Source organism: Peromyscus leucopus, chromosome 15 (genome assembly GCF_004664715.2).
Source record: "Peromyscus leucopus breed LL Stock chromosome 15, UCI_PerLeu_2.1, whole genome shotgun sequence".
NCBI lineage: Eukaryota > Metazoa > Chordata > Mammalia > Rodentia > Cricetidae > Peromyscus > Peromyscus leucopus.
Genome location: NC_051076.1, coordinates 68,535,150 through 68,549,860, shown reverse-complemented (window position 1 = coordinate 68,549,860; position 14,711 = coordinate 68,535,150). Strand labels below are relative to the sequence as shown.

Here is a 14,711-nt window from a genome sequence, read left to right as displayed (position 1 = left end):
CCAATTATTAAGGCCCCTGCCACTGACTAAGAAATGACTTTTATTTATTTTAATGTGCATATGTATGTGTAGTGTGTGTGCATGTGTGTTTGGTACACACGTGTGCGTGTGGAGGAGGCCTGAGGTTGGCAATGGATGTCTTCCTCGGTCAGTCTCCATTTATTGAGGCAGAGCTACCAGTTTTGTCTGGTCTTGCCAGCCAGATTGCCCCGGGTGTCTCTTGTCTCTGACTCCCGCGCTGGGATTGCAGCAGGCTCCCATATGGGCCCAGCTTCTGTGTGGATCTGAAATCTGCTCGCTCACTCTCTCACGGCAATGCCTTTATCCACTTTACCCACGTGTCTTCCCACAGGTGTGTCTACACATGGCTGCCGAGGAAGCAACCGTCACAGTTCGCCTCATCCGTTCATTTGAGCATCGAAATTTCAAGCCTGTGGTATATCATGGAGTTAATTTGGACCAAACTGTGAAGGAATTTATAATATTTCTAAAGCAAGGTATGAGAAATAGAGTTGCTTTGTTCCATTTGTATTTTGACAGTGAAAAGCATCTGACCATGATGTTAAAAGTAATCTTTGAAAAGTACAAAATTAGGCTGGGCCTAGTGGTGCACACCTGTAATCCCAGCACCCAGGACGTAGCTCAGGACGCAGAGCCAGGAGAATCATGATTTCAAAGCTAACTTGGGCTATCTAGCAAGGTTTAGGCCAGCCTAGACTATATAGTGACTTTTAGGCTAGCCTGGGTTACATATCTGTATTTATGCACAACTTAAAAAAAAAAATCAACCAAGAACAGCACTGAAGTAGCTCTTCCCCAGTCCAGCAGCACTTGGAAGCTGGTGCTCGCAGGGGCCAGGCTGGCTGTGTCCAGGACCCTGTCACCAGTGCCCCAGTTTGTCAGTGAATAGTGTGAATACACTCACCAGGAGTTATAACCATCATGTTTAGCCTCAAGGTCCAGGGCAGAGGAGGTGACTGTCTAGTGCATGCCTCGCAAGTGTGAGGAGAATATGTGCTTTGATCCTCCAGAACCCATGGGATAAAGGAATAGAGGTGTGAACCTGTGTGAATCCCACTGGGGAGCTGGAGACAGCTTCCCTGGGGCTCACTGTCTGGCCCGCCTGCCTCATCCACACAACTTGGGTCCCAGAACCCTGGCTAGGGATGGCAAGGGAAGGAAGGAAGGACAGACACACAGACAACCGAGCTGGGAACAGGATGGGGTGGGGGGTGGCTGGTCTTGGTTGGAGGTCTCCGTAGGCGAGCAATCCTAGGCTGTAAGCTTCTGGGAGGAGGAAACTGCAGTTGCTAATCTTTGAACACACTAATCCATAATCACTCATCCCCACGCTTTGCCATGCCTCTTGAGCCTGGCCCATATGGGTAATGGCTTTGCCAGTTTATCCTGGACCAACTGGTCTCAGAGTCCTTAACAGGCCTTGCTTATGCCAAAATACACATTTACTCAGGACTCCGCTCACTCCTGGCTTCCTCTGCCCCTTGCATCTGTCTAACAGAGTTGGTGAGTTCCAGGTACAGTGAGAAGCCTGTCTCAAAAAATAAGGCGGAGAGAGATTGAGGAAGATATCCGTTATTGACGTCTGGTCTCCACACAAACACACGTATACATAAACATGTACGTGCACACAAAGAAAGTCAAGTCCACCATGACGAGCTTGTCTTTGGAGACTGAATGGGAAGGGAGTGGAATGTGGCTGACTGTGTCCTTTCCCAGCACACAGGAGCCCTGCTGGGCAGTGTGGCTAGGCAGCAGGGAGCTGAAGCAATCAGGAGAGACCAGATCACTGTGGTCACAGATGACACTCTTTACATTTTTCATACTTAGTTATAGTGTGTGTGTGTGTGTGTGTGTGTGTGTGTGTGTGTGTGTGTGTCTGTATACATGGTGTGTATGTGTGGGGGGTGCTTGTGCCACAGTGTGGAAGTCAGAGGACAGTTTGCAGGATCAGGTTCTCGTCCTCCACCCAGAGGGTCCTGAGGATCGAACTCAGGTCGTCAGGCTTGGCAGCAGGTGCTTCTACCAGCTGGGCCATCTCACTGGCTGGGAGATGGAAGTCTTCTGGTACTGCTTATCATTCTGAGGGTGCAGAGGGTGGAAACGCAGTCCTTGTCCTGAGATGGCCTTACTGCTCTTCATCCTGAAGCATTGCACAGGCATCTGATACAGTCTCTAGCATATGCATTTATTCTTTCTTTCTTTTTCTTTTTCTTTTTTTTTTTTTTTGAGACAGTGGATTTCTCAGTGTAGTTTTGGGCCTTTCCTGGAACTCACTCTGTAGACCAGGCTGGCCTCGAATTCACAGAGATCCACCTGCCTCTGCCTCCGAGTGCTGGGATTAAAGGTGTGCGCCACCACTGCCCAGTGCATTTATTCTTTTAAGTAAAGTGAAATTGATATAGAGTACAGTGCAGTTTTTAATAGATAGTTCCATGAATTGAAAACTATGTGACTTTATATTTTTACTGTTTTATTTTTCCATTTTCGTGTGTGTGTGTGTGTGTGTGTGTGTGTGTGTGTGTATGCATGCATGAGGTGTGTGTGTGTATACACATGTATGCATGAGGAAGCCTGAGGTTGGTGTGTGTGTGTGTGTGTGTGTGTGTGTGTGTGTGTGTTTTGTGTGTTGTGTGTGTGTGTGTGGTGTGTGTGTGTGTGTGTGTGTATGTGTATGTATGTGTATATGCATGCATGAAGAAGCCTGAGGTTGATGTTGGGAATCACCCTCTCTTGCTCTTCCGCCTTATTCACTGAGGCACAGAGTCTCTCAGTCAAACCTAGAGTTCACTGACAAGCTGGTTTTGTTAGCCAGCTCAATCTAGATACCTCCGTCTCTGCCTTCTGAAGTTGGAATTATAACATGCTATTGCTGTGAAGAGACACCATGACCATGCAACTCTTAAAAAGGAAAACATTTAATTAGGGCTGGCTTACAGTTCAGAGGTTCAGTCCATTATCGAGAAGCATGACAGCATGGCGGCAGACATGGTGCTGGAGAGGTAGCATCTTGAGTTTTATATCTTGGTCCTCAGGCGATAGGAAGTGAACTGTCTCCCATACTGGGCGTAGCTTGAGCGTATGAGACCTCAAAGCCCACCCCCACAGTGACATACTTCCTCCAACAAGGCCACACCTCCTAATAGCGTGACTCCCTATAGGTCAACCATTCAGACACATGAGTCCATGGGGGCCCTTCCTATTCAAACCACCACACACACCGGGGTCTTGGGGTCTGAACTCTGGTCGTCATATGTATGTGGCAAGTGTTTTAACCACTAAGTCATCTCTGCAGGCTGTGTGTCTGCAGGCTGTGTGTGTCGTGATAGTGAAGGTTGCCGGAGTTACTTTCCAGGGACTTGAAAGCCACTTTGTTTAAAGCCCTCACTTTTCTCTTGGGTCCGTTGGTGACAAAGTGGGCGTTTCTGCATTCATGTTGTGTCTGTCCCCTTGCCACCCTAACGTTTGGGTCACATTGTGTAGACATCTCAGTCACTTCGTGTGTACCTGGGAGGTGGTCAACAATCGCTTGCACTAAACTCATCCAATCCTTCTTCTCTCTTTAAGCCAAAAGGTGTCAAGATGGGGGTGGCTGATGTACTGTCCAGGTTTCAAGCCAGGGTATCTAACCTGTGGCCTGAGGGCCACATGCGCCCTAAAAATGATCCACACGCACAATCATAAGGTTGCTTAGGGAGCTGGGTAAGTGGCTCGGTGGCCAGGAGCACTGGCTGTTCTTGCAGAGGGCCTGGGTTTGGTTCCTAACACTGAGTTCCAGGACCCGAGGCTCTTTTGGCCTCTGTCAGCGCTGCGCTGCATGCATGTGGTACACACACAGACAAGGAGGAGCACAGACAAACACATGAATAAATTTAAAAACTAAAACCAGGATGATATTTTTCTCTTCTCTCTTTTTTTCCACTTAGTTAGGCTGTTCTTGGGCATGACTGTCATAGATGCCATATCTGTTCCAATGAGCACCACGGTGTTGTGATAGTGCACGTGTACTGACCACCGATTTCACTGATTGCACGTGTACTGACCACCGATTTTACTGATTGCACGTGTACTGACCACCGATTTCACTGATTGCACGTGTACTGACCACCGATTTTACTGATTGCACGTGTACTGACCACCGATTTCACTGATTGCACGTGTACTGACCACCGATTTCACGGCCCCGTCCGTTCCACTCCTTGGGGACGGGGCCTAAGAATGTGCAGCCTCTCTTCTCCCCTTACGTAAGCCCTCTGCTCTTCCCTAGCCTCACTTACACTGAGTGAAGACGTGTTTTTTCAGACCGCTCAGACGGCTTAATGGATAAAAGCACTTGACACCAAGCCCGAGGACCCAAGTTCGATCCACGTGGTGGAAAAAGGGAGCTGACTGCTCTGGCCACCAAAAGTGCACCATGGCATGCGTGTCCACAATGATACACAGTAAATAAATAAAATACTTTAAAAATTGACGTGTTTTTCCAAGGTATTGGCCTGTTGTCTTGCTGGTTTTATAGGCATCTTGAGTAAATATTTTTATAAAGATTTTTAAATTTTATTTTATGTGAGTATGTTTACCACATGCATGCAGTGCTCATGAAGGCCAGGAGAGGGCACTAGAGTCTCTGGAATCGGGGTGATGGACAGTTGTGAGCTGCCATGTGGGTTCTGGGAGCTGAACCTGGGTTTTTCGGCAAGAGCATCAAGGACTCTTAGCTGCTGAGCCATCTCTCCACCTGTGAGTAAACTGTTTCCTCGCTCTAACTACTCACCCTAATTCCTTGGCTCTCTTTGTGAGAGGTGAATGAATGGACTTGGTTTGGTGACAGGTTCCTTTGCTGTAGTTAAAGTAGCTCACAAATTAACTTCTGACTTACGCTTAGAGTATAAAGTTTTGTTGCCGTATTCTTTTTTGCCTTCAAGACAGGGTTTCTCTGTGCTGCCCTGGCTGTCCTGGAACTCACTCTGTAGACCAGGCTGGCCTTGAACTCAGAGATCCACCTGTCTTTGCCTCCCAAGTGCTGGGATTAAAGGCGTGCACCACCACACTATCAGCTATCTGTTGCCATGTTCTTTATTAGTAGGGGGTATTGATATTTCATACTAAGAAATAATGTTAATGGGGGGGAGTAACTTTTCCCCACTCTTAAGTTCTTTTAAAAAATCCGTATGTGTATGCTGTGTGCCTGTGTGTATGCACCACCCCCACACACACACACATGTGTGCCACAGAGCACACATGGCAGTCAGCAGACAACTCCATGTCAGTCCTCGCCTTCCATCTCATTTGAGACAGGGTGTTTTGTGTCTTCTGCTTCTGGCGATTCTCTGCCTTTCATTTGTCTGTAGCTCTGGCATTATGGACGTGTACTACCATGCCAGGCTTGACGTGGACTCAGGATTCAATCAGGTCTTCACACTTGCATGGCAAGGACAAGCACGTGCATTACCTACTGAGCCATCTGCCCTGGTTCCAGCCTCATAAGTTCTCAGTTGGAAGAGACAGATAAACAAGAGAAACCCAGCAGGAGTTATTGCTGAGTGCACGCCATGTGTGTGGGATTCCTAGGGAGTGAAAAATTCTCAGAGAAGCGCCCGGACAAGGAAGCCGACTTTGGATACCTAGGGGTGGAAGCTTGTGGACCAGGGGGGAGAAAAGGCGGGGTTGCTGAAGCTTTGTGGTATGGCACTCTCTGATGCCCCCTGCAGGCTGATGAGGGGCATAACAGCCTCCTAAGATGGCTCTGGGAGAAAAGGTGTAGCTTTGTCATAGGCAAGCGGAGGGCAGAGAGCATGAGGCATCAGCTTTTCGCTCCAAACAATCCTTGTGCCAGGTAGGCATCATATATTGGGATGGCATGTCCTGGTCACCTCCAGTGCCAATTACAGAGTGGCCTGCTTCTTGAAAGTCATTCCTCAGCGTACTTGAAGTTTGATTTCTACAGTTATTTTCAAATTCTTTTATCACTTTTTAATACATTTTATTTATTTTCTCTCTGTGTGTACATGTGTTCATGTACATGTCAACCTGCTTGTGCATGTCTATGTGCATGTGTGTACCGCAGTGTGTGTGTGGAGGAGGAAGTCATTGTCCCCTTCCATGTGGGTCCCAGGGATTAAACACAGACCGTCAAGCTTGGTGGCAGGTGCGTTTACCTGCTGCTGAGACGTCTCCCGGCCCGCGTGTTCACGTCTCCATGGATGCCGAGGGCTCTCGTGTTTCTTGGCATCAATGCAGCAAGAGCGTGATGTTCTTTGTCAGGCAGGATGGGACCCTCTTGAAGTCCTCAGGAATAAGATGTGATTTTTCAGGTTGCTATGGTGGCACAGGAAGTCGTAGTTCCCTGGGTCGCTCTGTTCCTCGCCTCCCAGGTACCATAGAATGATTCATTCACAGTAACTGTGACAGAATGGTGGTGCCTGTCACAGCTAGATGCTCAGGCCTGCCTGCTTGACCTTTCACCAGCCACAGCAGCGACGTGACGACGACCTGTTTCTACTGAGTATGTGGGAAAGTGTAGCCGTGAACGTGAGCCCAGGGTGCTAGAGACGTCACTTAGATGCTAGAGTGCTTGAGTCCTAAACACTGCATGAACTGGGTGTGGTGGTGCACACCTGTAATCCAGCGCTCAGGAGGTGGGGGCAGGAGAATCAGGGGTTCAAGGTCATCCTCAGCTACTTAGGGACTTGGAGGCCAGCTTGTGTCACAGGAGACTTGGAAGTTACTTCTGTGCACAGTCTGTAGTTGAAGAGCAGGGGTTATTGCCCACTCCCTGAAGGTGGGCTTTCTGTATCATTTGTATTAACAATGAGTTTATTTATGTTTATATTTATTTTGACTTGCTTGCATGATTATAGCCCTGGTGTTTGGTTTCAGTTGGTATTCCTGGCATGTGTGCACATGTAGACACATGCATGTGTGTTGAGTGTTTCATTTTTGGTACAAGATATTCCAGCCCGCAGCCACCAGGCGTCACTAATTACCTCGTTGGAGCCTTGGTGCTCACAACTGCCAGGTGAAGGGGTTGACAGTGTTTCTCCTTCTGGAGGGTTTCTGAGTGCCTGCCACACACCAGGGATGATTTTTAGATAGTAACCGCACAGTGAGAAAAGCAGACTGTGGTCTCTATGCAAGATTTGAGAAGACAGGGATTTATGAATTAGCAGAGAATGGAGACATTTCAGGTAAACCAGCATGGCTATACCAGCATCCAGGGAGCTAGTGCCCATGGGGCTGTGGGTGGCCATGACAGCAGAGTGGGGGTGCAGAGGAAGGTGTGTTGGCCATCACCCCCTCTCTCTGTGTCTCCACACGACAGTAGCATCAGGACCAATTCTTCACCTGATCACTTTCAGGGAGTCCATCGTCTGGCTCAGGGCACAGCGTCTGATCTGCCCTCAGTGGCCAAGCCTGATGTGGATTCCCCTTCTCTCCCCACCGTCTCTCCTTCTAGCCTGTATACTGTTTGTTTTTGAAAACTGCTGGAAAGGCAGCTCAGAGGCTAAGGGTCTTCTTGTTCTTCCAGAGGACACAAGTTTGGCTCCCATCACCCATGGTGGGCAGCTCACAACTGCCTAAAACTCCAGCTCCAGGGGATCCAACCCCCAGGCCTCTGTAGTCACCTGTGGTCATGTGTATATACCCTCCCCTATACCCATAATTAACATTAATAAAAATAAATCTTGAGAAAAATAATGATTTATTTTTATGAGACAGGATTTCATGTAGCCCAGGCTAGACTCAAACTTTTCTGTGTAGCCAAAGATGACCTTGAACTTCTAATCCCCCTGCCTCAACTTCCCCAAGTACTAGGACTATAGACGTGTATCACCATGCCCAGTTTATGCAGTGCTGGCATGGAAACCCAGGGCCTCATGTATGCAACATGTGTGTTTGGGTGCACATTTAAGTGAGCACACATTTGTGTAGAGGCCTGAGGTCAATGTCCAGTGTCTTCCCTTGGTCATTCTCCACCTTCATGTTTGGAGAAAGGTCTGTCACTGAAGCTGAAGCCCACTTATGGGGCTAGGATGGCAGCTGGTCCCCTCCCTCCCCAGGGCCAGGGGTGCAGAAGTATACCACTCTTCTCTGACGTTTTCTGTGGGCTCTGGGGATCCAAATCCACATCCTCATGCTGTGGAGCAGCCACTTTTTCTGACTGAACCTTCTCACCGTTCCCAGGAATCATTCTTTCAATAGTTCCGCTGAATTCTCAGTTCAGTGGCTACCAGCTCAGCATCTCAGGGATGGTTTCCTTATGGTAGATGGCCCCTGGATTTTGATGCTGCATTAGCTTCATTTTGTCTAATTTTTAAAATTAGCTTAGTCTGTAGTTGGAGATGTAGCTCAGTTGGGAGTGTGCCTGCCTGGCATGCATAAAGCCCTGAGTTCCATGCTAGCACCATGTAAACCAGGCATGGTAACACACCTGTAATCCCAGCACTCAGAAGGTGGAGGCAGGAGAATCAGAAGTTCAAGATCATTATTGGCTACATGTGGAGTTCAAGGACACCCTGGGGCTACATGAGACTCTGTTTAAGGAAAGGAAAAAGGGGAAAGAATCTGGCCACAGCTGAAAGACTCAGCATCCTATTGAATATTTTGTAATGAGAAATCATCATTCTCTCTTGCAGATGTCCCTTTGAGGACCAGCCTGCCACCACCACTCAGAAATTACAAATATGGTAACCACTTTTTCTTACTATTTAAAAAGATATATAACTGCATTATTTTTGTTGGCATGAATTCAAATGTGGTGTTCAAAAGTTAATTTACTATAAATTAAAGTCACTTTGGAGGGGCAAGAGGCATAGCTTAGTGAAGAATGTGTGCTTAGAATGGGCAAGACCCTGGTTCGATCCCAGCACTAATATATGTATATGATACAAGTATAAACTATGTATACTCATGGACTATTATGCATGTATGAGCCATTATTATTTTTATATCATTGATGTTTGCTTAGCATATGAATCAGAGATGCTTTTGAGGGTCTTTGGCAATATGAATACATATCATACACACACACACACACATTAGTATGGAAGTTTGCTAAGGAGTACAGGAGTCTAACGTGCTGTGAAAGTCAATTGTAATTGTGTAGGAAAGTAGCATGCTTGTGAGGAATGGCTTGCTTGGCAAAACTCTTTGTAAATGAGGTTTCTTTGCCAGGTAATCAAAGAAGAAAAAAAAAATGGCAGGGACCAAAAATGAAAAGAAGTCTTTAGGGTTATGGATGTGACTCCATCAGGAGGTTTTACAGTTGCAGGAAGCCCTGGGTTTCATCCCTGACCCAAATAAAACTGAGTGTGCTGGTGCATACTTGTGATCCAGTCAGTGTGCTGGTGCACACTTGTGATCCAGTGTGCTGGTGCACACCTGTAATCAAGCAGGGAGGCGAGACAGGAGAATCTGGAGTTGAAGGTCATTCTCAGCTACAAATGGAGTTCAAGGCCAACCTGGGATGCATCTCTATCTCAAAAGAAGTGGTTTAGCATTTTAAATGCCAATAACTTGAACATGCTCATTTTATATGCTGCAATTAGTGACCTAAAAATCCAGTAACAGGAGCTGAGGTGAAGCTCAGTTGTTTGAGTGTTTACCGCGTATGCAGAGAGCCTTCAGTGAGACCCCCACTGCTGCAGAAGGTGGGCAATCCCCTAGCCCCTGGGAGCTGGAGACAAGAGGATCCGAAGTTCAAATTCATCCTTAGCTATAAAGCAAGCTGTAAAGGCCAGCCTGGGATACATGAGACCCCATCATATAGATAGATAGATAGATAGATAGATAGATAGATAGATAGATAGATAGACAGACAGACAGATAGATAGATAGATAGATAGATAGATAGATAAGATCAGTAGGTAGGTAGATAGATAAGATAGTAATATAGATTAAGTAAGTAGGTAGGTAGGTAGGTAGATAGATGGATAGATAGATAGATAAGATAAGATAGATAGATAGATAAAGATAAAAGATAATAAGATATAAGATAGGATAGATAGATAGATAGATAGATTATAGATAGATAGATAGATAGATAAAGATTAAGATAGAGTAGTAGAGTTAGATAGGATAGATAAGATAGATAGAGATAGATAGATAGATAGATAGATAGATAGATGATAGATAGATAGAAAAGACTGGTGGGATGGTGTTCAGAAGCAGATAGATAAAAAAAAAAAAAAAAAAAGAAAAAAGCACCTGCTGCCAATCCTGACAACCCGAGTTTAATCTCTGGATCCACAAATAATGGAAAGAAAGAACTCAAATTCACAAGTTGTTCTCTACCTTGGCACACATGCACAAACAAACACACAAAAGAAATAAAATACAATAAAAAGTAAAAATACTGTAATAAAGCCAGAGGCTATGTGTCATTATTTGTTATAAAGACCATCTAGCCCCTCATCCTCAGTGGAGTGGTACTGAGCAAACTTGAATTTGAGAGCCCTGCTTGAAAGTGACGAATGCATCCAATAAATATTTCTGCTAATTAGGACAGACATTTGAAAGTGTAAATTTTTTATTACCTTAAGTCATTTTCCAGAGAGGCTTTTCATTCCGTTCCCGTCTGATAGGGCAATCAATGACCTACAGTCTTTCTAAATCACAATCTACGTGGGCCTGCATTTTAATACCATAGTCTAATTGTGAGGTTGCAGAGGCGGTCAGGCAGGAGGCAGAGGCACTGAGTGGAAAGTACTTAGATTCAGGAGACCTCAAGCATTTGCACACTCAGGATTGAAGCAGAAAAGGAGTCAAAAGCATGATTGAGGGAAATATGAGACTTCTTCATTGTGGCTTTCACAGCTTTTAAGGAGAATGCCATGAATAGAATCTCAAATCTTAAGCTTGAATCCACCTGCAAATTACATATAGTTTCCCTTTTTGCATATTGTCTGTGTGTGAGTATGTGTGTGTGTGTGTGTGTGTGTGTGTGTGTGTGAGAGAGAGAGAGAGAGAGAGAGAGAGAGAGAGAGAGAGAGAGAGAGAGAGAGAGAGAGAAGGCAAAAGTGTGCAATGTCAGCTCTCTTAAAAGATAACTTAAAACAATGAAAGCAGATCTGGGCAGCTATCGGTGGCTCGTTTGGCTAAGTGCTTCCTGGACAAGAATGAGACCTAAATTCAATCCCCGAACCCTTATCAACATGCTGGGCACAATGGCACAGGTGTGTAATCCCGGAGACGGGGAGGTGGAGTCGGGTGTGTTCTTGGGACCTGCTGGCCAGAGCAGCCTAATGTAACCAGTGAGCTCTAGGCCCGTGAGAAATTCTGTCTCAAAAATAAGTAAATAAATAACAGGGTGGGTGGCTCCCAAGGAAGGACAGTCGAAGTTATCCTCTGGTTTCCTCTCTCTCTCTCTCTCTCTCTCTCTCTCTCTCTCTCTCTCTCTCAAAGAAGATAGTACAACCATAAGTCTCTTTAGGGTAGAGAACACGTCACGGAGATTCCTCTGTCTCATTAACCCCTTGCATCATAGCATTTCCGCATGTTCAGATGAGCAGACAGGAACCTAGGAAGGAATTGCAGAGGCCCTGGACCCCGACAGGTGTGGAGACGCTCTCTGGCTGGGTCTGGCTGAGGAACAGTCCACTGCTTTGTCTCGCTTAGGAAAGGCTTGGTGCCAGCTGTCACCTGCCATGGTCACCTGGTACTTGTCTGGCTTGTGGCAACGGAACAGCGCACCGAGTGTGAAGTCGGGGGGCAGCGGCAGGTTCGCTCCTGCTGGTCATTGGTTCTGTGCTGTTGGGCGAAAGGGCCCGTTCTTACAGCCGCAGTGATTCCTGAGGCTCTCCCCCTATATAATCAGGGTCTACAGCTGTCGATTCAGCTATTTGTCCCGGGGGTTCAGCTACCATGAGTTTGGACACACAGAAATCCTGACTTCTGTACACTCTGCTAAGCCTTGTGTGTGAGTCTTTAAATTTTATTTATTGTTTGTTTGTTTTGAGACCAAGTCTCTCTATGTAGCCCAGGCTGATCTGGAACTCTCTATGTAGACCAGGCTGGCCTCAAACTCACAGAGATCTGCATGTCTCTGCTTACTGAAATCTGGGATGAAAGGTGTGTGTCACTACACCTGGCTAGCCTGGCGTGTTTTTGATGTAGTATGAAATTTAACAATGCATGGGCTAACATGTTAAATACTCCACAAATACACAATAGTATTTTTTTTTTTACTTTAAACATTTAGAACTCCATTTTCTCTGTGGTAGTGATTATGTGTATGAGTGTGTGTGTGTATACCATGTATATACTGTGTCCACAGAAGCTGTGACAGATCCCCCCATAACTGGAGTTACTAACAGTCGTGAGCCATCCCTTGTGTGCTGGGAACCAAACCTGGGTCCTCTGCAAGAGCAGCAAGTGCTCTTACCTGCTGAGCCACTTTTACAGACCCTATTTGGATATAATTTTTAAAGATTTATCTTTATTTGTGTATGTGTCTCTGTGGGTGGATTCTATGTGTGTGTGTTCCTGTGAAGGCCAGGGGAGAGTATCGGATCTCCTGAAGTAAAGTCTCAGGTGATGGTGGGCCACCCAGCATGGGTTCCTTCCTAGTCCTCCGAAGGGCAGCACCCACTCTTACCCTCAGGCCATCTCCCTAGCCCTGGGATGACATATTTATGAAGTTGGCATTTTTCAAGGACTTTTTATTAAAGAAAGATGCTTTTGTTAATAAAGTGTGTTGGGGGAACTTTTTTAAGAAGTCAAAGTAAGCATGTCTGCAATGCCAGCACTCGGGGAGTTAGAAGCTGGAGGACCAGGAGTTCAAGCCTAGCCTTGGCTGCACAGCAAGTTCAAAACCATCCTGGGCAACTTGAGACCCTGTTTCAAACAAACAAACAAAAATCAAACCCAGGCAAAACCAACAACCAAACAAACCACCCCAAAGTCAGAGACACTGAGGACATCACTGTAGAGGAAGTGACATTTTTCTTTACTTTCTTTGGTTTTGCCAATTTCTGTTGAAGAGAAAAATCTGGGTGAAAATTTCTGTTCACACCATTTTGCCCTGCTAAGAAAATGTAGCTTCCCCGATTGTGGTTTGCTGAGCCTGCTGGAGCGTTATTTCCCATTAGGGTCTGGGGAGGTTCCTCAGCAGTTAGAGAATGTGTTGCTTTTGCAGAGGACCCAGGTTTGATTCCCAGAATAGATGTGTCTGCTCAGCCATCCTCAACTACAGTTCCGTGGGTATCGAATGCCATCTTCTGACTTTTGATGGCACCAGGCACTTGCATGGTACATATATATCCTCTCATGTACACATAATAGAAAACAGATCTAAAATATGCATTTGCATTAAACAGCAGCTCATTTGGTAAAGCGCTTGCTTTGCACATATAAGGACCTTCGTTTGATGCCAGGCACCCACGTGAAAGCCCAGCCTGGTGGTGGGCTCTTGTGATGCTAAGCACTGAGGAGGTGGGGATCAGCAGGTTCCTGGAGTCTGCTGGTTAGTCAGCCTTGCTCACATGGAGAGCTGCAGGGCAGACTGGGGAGGGCTGGAGAGATGGCTCGGCAGTTAAGAGTGTGCACTGCTCTCGAAAAGGATCTGAGTTCAGTTCCAAGCAACTGGTCCTAGTGTCTTACAATCGCCTGTAATTCCAGCTCCAGGTCCGTGTCCTCTTCTGGCCTGTGTGAGCACGCCACACATATGATTTGTGTGTATGAGCATGAGTATACACACACACACACACACACACACACACACACACACACACACACACACAAATCTTAAAAAAAAAAAAAAAAAGACAAGGTGGATATCACCTGGAGAACAAAACCCAAGGTTCATTGCTGGCTTCCACATAAAGGCACATGTACATGTACTTGTACATGAACCCACACACAATCTTTAAAAATCTTTTTAACAAAATATATAGGTCATGGATAATGCTCATAAGTTCAGAATACAATTTTGCAGGTGGAGTCTACAGACCCCAAGCTTCTTTACTTAAAATAAATTACTGTTGGGGTCCCCCTTGTCTCAAATACTAGATGGACATGGATTTTTAGTGACGAAAAAGAATGCAGTGGAAGACTCAGAATTGTAGGTAATCTAAAAGTCACGTTTGCTTCTTTTTCTGGGTCTATTGTGAAATTTTTTTTGGCATGTTTGCATTCCTGATGATGCTCATATTTTACTTAGGCTATATTTATTTTTATTCCTTAAGAGTCTGGGTTTAAGCTAGATGTGGTGGCGCACACCTTTAATCCCAGCACTCAGGTCTCTGTGAGTTGGAGGCTACCCTGGTCTACATAGTGTATTCCAGGGTAGCCAGAGCTAGCTCAAAAAACAAGAGTTATAGGTGAGCTGGCTCAGCGAGTAAAGGCACTTATTCCTCACCTTGTCAATTCAGTCTCATCACCAGGGCCCATGTGGTGGGAGGAGAGAACCCCAACCCCAACACACACACACACACACACACACACACACACACACACACACACACAAGAAATAGTTTAAGAATCTATCGTTATGGTCCTAGGGTGCTGAAATAGTGTTAAAATTGCAATAATAAAGAAGATTGTGGGCTGGAGAGATGGCTCAGCAGTTCAGATCACTGGCTGCTTTTCTAGAGGACCTGGGTTCAAATTCCCAGCACCCATGTACTAGCTCACAACTGTCTGTTACTCCAGTTCCAGGGGATCTGGCATGCTCACACAGGCATACATGCATGCAAAAC

At 46.0% G+C, this 14,711-nt stretch overlaps 1 protein-coding gene across 3 annotated transcripts in view; it reads left to right on the top strand.

Moving 5' to 3' along the window:
* The window catches only part of C15H2orf76 (chromosome 15 C2orf76 homolog), a 66,932-nt gene that overhangs the window by 28,569 nt on the left and 23,652 nt on the right, over nucleotides 1-14,711 (top strand). For 2 of the 3 annotated variants that reach the window (XM_028893939.2, XM_037211476.1), the window contains exons 2-3: nucleotides 353-497; nucleotides 8,652-8,702. In XM_028893939.2, the coding sequence (XP_028749772.1) occupies nucleotides 365-497; nucleotides 8,652-8,702 (184 nt within the window). In that variant the 5' untranslated portion in view covers nucleotides 353-364. The remainder of the gene's footprint in view (nucleotides 1-352; nucleotides 498-8,651; nucleotides 8,703-14,711) is intronic. The other variant, XM_037211477.1, reaches the window with a different exon arrangement.